This window comes from Rana temporaria, chromosome 6 (genome assembly GCF_905171775.1).
Source record: "Rana temporaria chromosome 6, aRanTem1.1, whole genome shotgun sequence".
Classification (NCBI taxonomy): domain Eukaryota; kingdom Metazoa; phylum Chordata; class Amphibia; order Anura; family Ranidae; genus Rana; species Rana temporaria.
The window spans coordinates 205,616,428-205,625,092 of record NC_053494.1 but is presented as its reverse complement, the minus strand read 5'-3'; the positions used below and the strand labels follow the sequence as shown (position 1 = coordinate 205,625,092).

The following is an 8,665-nucleotide window of genomic DNA, read 5'->3' as shown; positions in this document are numbered from 1 at the left end:
AACATTCTCTTCAATGTTCCCAGTAATCTTCCCTCCATATCTGCCCTCTTCCCTCCTTCCTTTCCCTCTCTATCTCCCTCCATGTAATGAGATGTGTGTGTGGGGGGGGGGTCTCTCTGTACCTGGTAACAGTTGTGTTGTGCTGAGTGCAGCCACTCCCAGGCAGGATTGTGTTCTATCCACAAAAAAACAATGGTGACACCTGCCCCAGGCTCCCTCCACCTCCCTCCTGTTACTAAGGACGCTGCTGTCACTAACTCCTATATATATGGAGGAGAAAAGAGAGGGGACAGTAAGCGCTCCACACCGAACACCTAACCCATCGGAACTCAGAGAGACCAACTTTATTCAGAATCATGGTGAGCGACCGACTGCACTCTCTTCTATCCTATACATCCTTCTATGTGTGACTGCACTCTGCCATCCTATACATCACTCTATGTGTGACTGCACTCTACATCCTATACCTCCCTCTATGTGTGACTGCACTCTGCCATCCTATACCTCCCTCTATGTGTGACTGCACTCTGCCATCCTATACATCCCTCTATGTGTGACCGCACTCTGCCATCCTATACATCCTTCTATGTGTGACTGCACTCTGCCATCCTATACATCCCCCTATGTGTGACTGCACTCTGCCATCCTATACATCCCCTATGTGTGACTGCACTCTGCCATCCTATACATCCCTCTATGTGTGACTGCACTCTGCCATCCTATACATCCCTCTATGTGTGACTGCACTCTGCCATCCTATACATCCCTCTATGTGTGACTGCACTCTGTCATTCTATACATCCCTCTATGTGTGACTGCACTCTGCCATCCTATACATCCCTCTATGTGTGACTGCACTCTGTCATTCTATACATCCCTCTATGTGTGACTGCACTCTGCCATCCTATACATCCCTCTATGTGTGACTGCACTCTGTCATTCTATACATCCCTCTATGTGTGACTGCACTCTGCCATCCTATACATCCCTCTATGTGTGACCGCACTCTGCCATCCTATACATCCTTCTATGTGTGACTGCACTCTGCCATCCTATACATTCCTCTATGTGTGACTGCACTCTGCCATCCTATACATCCCTCTATGTGTGACTGCACTCTGCCATCCTATACATCCCTCTATGTGTGACTGCACTCTGCCATCCTATACATCCCCCTATGTGTGACTGCCCTCTGCCATACTATACATCCCTCTATGTGTGACTGCACTCTGCCATCTATACATCCCTCTATGTGTGACTGCACTCTGCCATCCTATACATCAGGGGTGGGCAATTATTTTTTCGATGGGGCCACATGAGAAACTAAAAATATTTTGGAGGGCCGGGCCAAAAGGCTAATCTCAATACTGCATAAAATCAATTGTATTTCTTTATAAAAAGCAGTAAATATCATTGTTGGACAACTGGTACGAGTACTTGTTATAGACATGGCACAGGGGGGGGACAGAGGCTGGGGACATGGCACAGGAGGGGGACAGAGGCTGGGGACATGGCACAGGAGGGGGACAGAGGCTGGGGACATGGCACAGGAGGGGGACAGAGGCTGGGGACATGGCACAGGAGGGGGACAGAGGCTGGGGACATGACACAGGAGGGGGACAGAGGCTGGGGACATGACACAGGAGGGGGACAGAGGCTGGGGACATGACACAGGAGGGGGACAGAGGTTGGGGACATGGCACAGGAGGGGGACAGAGGCTGGGGACATGACACAGGAGGGGGACAGACGCTGGGGACATGACACAGGAGGGGGACAGACGCTGGGGACATGACACAGGAGGGGGACAGACGCTGGGGACATGACACAGGAGGGGGACAGACGCTCGGGACATGACACAGGAGAGGGACAGACGCTGGGGACATGGCACAGGAGGGGGACAGACGTTGGGGACATGGCACAGGAGGGGGACAGACGCTGGGGACATGACACAGGAGGGGGACAGACGCTGAGGACATGACACAGGAGGGGGACAGAGGCTGGGGACATGACACAGGAGGGGGACAGACGCTGGGGACATGACACAGGAGGGGGACAGACGCTGGGGACATGACACAGGAGGGGGACAGAGGCTGGGGACATGACACAGGAGGGGGACAGAGGCTGGGGACATGACACTGGAGGGAGACAGAGGCTGGGGACATGACACAGGAGGGGGACAGACGCTGGGGACATGACACAGGAGGGGGACAGACGCTGGGGACATGACACAGGAGGGGGACAGACGCTGGGGACATGACACAGGAGGGGGACAGACGCTGGGGACATGACACAGGAGGGGGACAGACGCTGGGGACATGGCACAGGAAGGGGACAGATGCTGGGGACATGACACAGGAGGGGGACAGACGCTGGGGACATGACACAGGAGGGGGACAGAGGCTGGGGACATGGCACAGAGGCTGCAAATAAATTATCATATCACTTCTTCACATCATCAGTATGCTGTGTCTTCCTCCTTTGCCCCTTTCACCTCTCCACAGATCTGACCTGTGGAGAGGTGAAAGGGGCACAGGAGGAGGACACAGCATACTGATGATGTCTAGGTAGGATAGCACTTCACAATCTGCTGCTGGACTGAGGAGGACTCACCAGACAAGGCCAGGGCAGTGGCACTGAGGTCAGGCAGCAGGCGTCGCGAGGAGTCCTTCTCCAACGAAGAGAGTGGAGACCAGGGTCCACTCCAGGTCCGGGCACCAGCATGGCGGCTGGCCGACTGCTACAGTCAGTCAGTCGGGCGGGCAGAGCAGGCAGGCAGGCGCACTGGTCGGTCTCCGTCTGCCTTCACTCAGTCCACTCTGTCACAGTGGGGGGGTGCGTCTGCAGTGTGTCCACTACATCTGCTGCTGTGTGCTATCCCGCTGGTGCCGCTCTCCACAGAGTCCACACATTCTACGATGTTCCTCAGTTTCCCCGCGCTGCTCTTTTGAATAGGCTGGCAGCAGTGTTGTTAGCGCGAAAATGCGCTTTGATAATTGGCTGCGCGGCGGGTGGTGGTGGGCTGGGTGGTCAGAGAGGGCGAGGCTATGCATAATGTAGGAGGACTAGACGCTGCCTGCGCTGCGGCTCACATTCGGATCTTTTTACGGGCACATTTTCCTTATTACGGACTTTTACGAACAGGGAAAAAGTGCCTTTTATTTACGTACTGTCCGTAATTCTACGGACGGTTGGCAACACTGCCCGGGGGCCGGATTAAAAGGTCCGCCGGGCCGTATACGGCCCGCGGGCCGTAGTTTGCCCAGGTCTGCTATACATCCCTCTATTTGTGACTACACTTTGCCATCCTATACATCTCTTTATGAGTGACTGCACTCTGCCATCCTATACATCTCCCTATGTGTGACTGCACTCTGCAATCCTATACATCCTTCTATGTGTGACTGCACTCTGTCATCCTATACATTCCTCTATGTGTGACTGCACTCTGCCATCCTATACATCCCTCTATGTGTGACTGCACTCTGCCATCCTATACATCCCTCTATGTGTGACTGCACTCTGCCATCCTATACATCCCTCTATGTGTGACTGCACTCTGCCATCCTATACATCCCTCTATGTGTGACTGCACTCTGTCATCCTATACATCCCTCTATGTGTGACTGCACTCTGCCATCCTTTACATTCCTCTATGTGTGACTGCACTCTGTCATCCTATACATCCCCCTATGTGTGACTCTCTGCCATCCTATACATGCCTATATGTGTGACTGCACTCTGCCATCCTATACATCCCCCTATGTGTGACTGCACTCTGCCATCCTATACATCCCTCTATGTGTGACTGCACTCTGCCATCCTATACATGCCTATATGTGTGACTGCACTCTGCCATCCTATACATCCCCCTATGTGTGACTGCACTCTGCCATCCTATACATCCCTCTATGTGTGACTGCACTCTGCCATCCTATACATCCCTCTATGTGTGACTGCACTCTGCCATCCTATACATCCCTCTATGTGTGACTGCACTCTGCCATCCTATACATTCCTCTATGTGTGACTGCACTCTGCCATCCTATACATCCCTCTATGTGTGACTGCACTCTGCCATCCTATACATCCTTCTATGTGTGACTGCACTCTGTAATCCTATACATCCCTCTATGTGTGACTGCACTCTGCCATCCTATACATCCCCTCTATGTGTGACTGCACTCTGCCATCCTATACATCCCTCTATGTGTGACTGCACTCTGCCATCCTATACATCCCTCTATGTGTGACTGCACTCTGCCATCCTATACATTCCTCTATGTGTGACCGCACTCTGCCATCCTATACATTCCTCTATGTGTGACTGCACTCTGCCATCCTATACATCCCTCTATGTGTGACCGCACTCTGCCATCCTATACATCCCTCTATGTGTGACTGCACTCTGCCATCCTATACATCCCTCTATGTGTGACTGCACTCTGCCATCCTATACATCCCTCTATGTGTGACTGCACTCTGCATCCTATACATCCCTCTATGTGTGACTGCACTCTGCCATCCTATACATCCCTCTATGTGTGACTGCACTCTGCCACCCTATACATCCCTCTATGTGTGACTGCACTCTGCCATCCTATACATCCCTCTGTGTAAGTGCACTCTGCCATCCTATACATCCTTCTATGTGTGACTGCACTCTGCCATCCTATACATCCCTCTATGTGTGACTGCACTCTGCCATCCTATACATCCCTCTATGTGTGACTGCACTCTGCCATCCTATACATCCCCCTATGTGTGACCGCACTCTGCCATCCTATACATCCCTCTGTGTAAGTGCACTCTGCTGGTCTATGCTATGGGCAGCACAGTGGCTGAGTGGTTAGCTCTTCCACCTAGCAGCACTAGGGGTCATCGGTTTGAATTCCAACCACTGCACTACCTGCATGGAGTTTGCATGTTCTCCCTGTGCCTGTGTGGGTTTAGCTGTTTTCCTCCTACTTTCTAAAGACAGGCTTTTGGGTTAATTGGCTCCTTTTTAAATTGGCCCTAGTATGTGTATGTATGAATGAGAGCTAGGGACCTTAGATTGTAAGTTCTTGAGGGCAGGAACTGATGTAAATGTACAATATATATGTATAGCGCTGTGTAAATTGATGTTGCTATAAGTACCTGTAATAATTATATACATCAATGTGTATAATTGCCCTATACATCCTGACCCTGTGTGTGCCTGCACTTCTCTGTCCTAATCCTAACCACATATACCCTTCACCCCACACAGAGGGAATGCATCTCAGTCCACGTTGGCCAAGCCGGTGTACAGATTGGCAATGCCTGCTGGGAGCTGTACTGCCTGGAACATGGCATCCAGCCGGACGGACAGATGCCCAGTGACAAAACCATCGGAGGGGGAGACGATTCCTTCAATACCTTCTTCAGTGAGACCGGGGCTGGAAAACACGTCCCCCGCGCTGTCTTTGTGGACCTGGAGCCCACTGTGATTGGTGAGTAGGTCGCCCTGTTATGTTGTGTGATTAAAAAATGTATGAGATGTCCACCAAGTGTTGTCACCTGTATCGACTTTCTGACCCATTGCCGTCCCATTTCTATAGATGAGGTGAGGACAGGAACCTACCGGCAACTTTTCCACCCTGAGCAACTCATCACCGGCAAGGAAGACGCCGCCAACAACTATGCCCGAGGTCACTACACCATCGGCAAAGAGATCATCGACCTGGTGCTGGACAGGGTCCGCAAACTGGTGAGTGGTTTCTGACCTAGACCTATGTGGATTTTCAACCCTTTTTTATTGCTGTCTGTGCCCCCATTAAGGAGATTTGCCGTCTCTGTTTGTCCTGTTTACCATTATCATTGAAAGTGAACATAAAAGAAAATCCCACATTTTCGGTTGTCCCCAGAAAAGCAATAGAGGTGAAATTTTCCAATGGGCCAATGGGGACACTAGTTCTGGTGACCTGGGGGGTCCCCAAGGAATTCCCTAATTTGCAGGGATTTCCTCTCACTTCCTGTTTGGCTATGGGACAGGAAGTGAAGGGAAATCTCCCCAATGGAACACAGATGGTAAAAAACAAATCTGACAAAGATTATAACCTTACCTTGCTTATAGTTCTACTTTAAGTTTTAGGAGTTAGGTTAGGGAGTGGTTAAGTGTGAGGGTTGGCTTAAAGGAGTTGTAAAGGCTTGATTATTATTTTTTTTAAATAACAAACATGTTATACTTACCTCCTCTGTGCAGTTCGTTTTGCACAGTGTCCCTGATCCTCCTGTTCTGGGGTCCCTCGGCGGCTGTCTCGGCTCCTCCCTGCTTCAGATAACCCCCCTGGGAAGTGCTACCCAAGGGGGTTACCTTGCGAGCACGCTCCAGAGATCTGCATTCGGCATTCATAGCTGCCAATTGCAGGACTCGGCCCGCCCCCTGGCGCCTGCGTCATAGGATTTGATTGACAGCAGCGCGAGCCAATGGCTGCGCTGCTATCAATCTATCCAATGAAGAGCCAAGAAGCCCGGGGCAATGATCCAGTGCCTTCGCTACATGGTACTTTCCATGGCTCAGGTAAGTAAAACGGGAGGGCTGGGGGGGGGGGCGGTAATCGCCGGATGTTTTTTTTACCTTAATGCATAGAATGCATTAAGGTGAAAAAACATGAACTTATAACAACCCCCTTTAAGGGTTAGATCGAGATTGGAAATTAGAGGGTATGAGGGTACTTGTTTTTGGTGCTCAAACACTTTCAATAGGAGCTACCTGCTCCCGGGTTCTAGAGAATGAAATTCAATGTTTCAATATTGCATCCATAGTGTAAGGATAGTTGTAAAATTTCTGGAGCCGTAATTGATCACATGATACCTCTTGCCCTAAAAATTTTTTTTTACATTTTGGAAGTTTAACTGAGTATGCTATAAGAATGTAAACCCACCAATATAATTATTGCCTGGCTTTGCTTGTGTGTTGAAGTGGCCTTGCAACCAGAATCCCTATTAATAATAATGGAAGACAGTGGTAGAAACTATACATTACCTAGCTACAGTATATACAGTATAGCATGTTAGTCAAGAGTATAAATATAACATTATCCTTAAGAGATGTCTGTGTCTTTTCTCAGGCTGACCAGTGCACCGGTCTCCAGGGATTCCTCATCTTCCACAGTTTCGGTGGTGGCACCGGCTCTGGTTTCACTTCCCTCTTGATGGAACGTCTGTCTGTTGACTATGGAAAGAAGTCCAAGCTTGAATTTGCCATCTACCCAGCTCCTCAGATCTCCACAGCTGTGGTTGAGCCCTACAACGCCATCCTCACCACCCACACTACCCTGGAGCACTCAGACTGTGCTTTCATGGTGGACAACGAAGCCATTTATGACATCTGCCGCAGAAACCTGGACATTGAACGTCCAACCTACACCAACCTGAACCGTCTGATTGGCCAGATTGTGTCTTCCATCACCGCTTCCCTTAGGTTTGATGGAGCCCTGAATGTGGACTTGACAGAATTCCAGACCAATCTGGTGCCCTACCCCCGTATTCACTTCCCCCTGGCCACCTATGCCCCTGTAATCTCTGCAGAGAAAGCTTACCATGAGCAGCTCTCTGTGTCTGAGATCACCAACGCTTGCTTTGAGCCAGCCAACCAGATGGTGAAATGTGACCCCAGACACGGTAAATACATGGCTTGCTGCCTGCTGTACCGTGGTGATGTGGTGCCCAAAGATGTCAATGCTGCTATTGCCACCATCAAGACCAAACGCACCATCCAATTTGTGGACTGGTGCCCAACAGGATTCAAGGTTGGTATCAACTACCAGCCACCAACTGTGGTTCCTGGTGGAGATCTGGCTAAGGTGCAGCGTGCCGTGTGCATGTTGAGCAACACCACAGCCATTGCTGAGGCCTGGGCTCGCCTGGACCACAAGTTTGATCTGATGTATGCCAAGCGTGCCTTTGTGCACTGGTACGTGGGTGAGGGTATGGAGGAAGGAGAGTTCTCTGAGGCTCGGGAGGACATGGCCGCCCTGGAGAAGGATTATGAAGAGGTTGCCACTGACAGCGTGGAAGGAGAGGGTGAAGGAGAGGAGGGGGAAGAGTACTAAATTTTCTGAACAAAGATAGCAAAATAAAGTCTATTTTCTGAATAAATATTGCTTTATGTATTTTTTATTGTGTTATGGCAATTTTACATCTTATTATAATTTTGAAAAATGGAGTCCAAATTTCAATACTGTGTTTATGACATTTATTCATGTAAACACAACATATCTCAACAGAAAAAAATTAGTTTGCATGGTAATAGCTACTTTGTGTATGAATCTATATACATTTTCTAATACATTGTATGGTGCACCATTACCAAGCTTCATTATCAAAAATATGCAGCAAAAAATTTAATCATCTTCGGATGTCTAATTTTCAAAAATGGGTAATTTTAGAAGTTTTCATACGCCCTGGCACTTTTAAAAAAAATATGTTTTATAATAAAAAAAAAAATCTTACCGCATTTTGTATATTTTTTCTTTATATGGCACATAGCAGGTTCTCTATTTTTTTTCGTCAAGATTTTAGGCAGTTTTCTCAAAGGGAATCCTGAAAGCCTTGTACACACGCATGGTATACTCAACAAGAAAGCTCTGCCAGCAGTTTTCTTGCTGGTTATAGCTGAGTAAACACAACGTGTGTACGAGG

At 49.2% G+C, this 8,665-nt stretch overlaps 1 protein-coding gene across 1 annotated transcript; it reads left to right on the top strand.

Moving 5' to 3' along the window:
• The first annotated feature begins 251 nt into the window (after window positions 1–251).
• On the top strand, window positions 252–8,122 carry LOC120944194 (tubulin alpha-1D chain-like). The gene is made up of 4 exons (XM_040358142.1): window positions 252–359; window positions 5,250–5,472; window positions 5,581–5,729; window positions 7,093–8,122. The coding sequence occupies exons 1-4, from the start codon at window positions 357–359 to the stop codon at window positions 8,074–8,076; spliced, it is 1,359 nt and encodes a 452-aa protein (XP_040214076.1). The 5' UTR covers window positions 252–356; the 3' UTR covers window positions 8,077–8,122.
• Window positions 8,123–8,665: the final 543 nt, after the last annotated feature.

Bases quoted from the DNA above. Each gene is read 5' to 3' on its own strand.
- LOC120944194 (XM_040358142.1), top strand. The intron at 5,473-5,580 runs GTGAGTAGGTCG...CCATTTCTATAG, and splicing joins CCTGGAGCCCACTGTGATTG to ATGAGGTGAGGACAGGAACC. The intron at 5,730-7,092 runs GTGAGTGGTTTC...GTCTTTTCTCAG, and splicing joins TGGACAGGGTCCGCAAACTG to GCTGACCAGTGCACCGGTCT.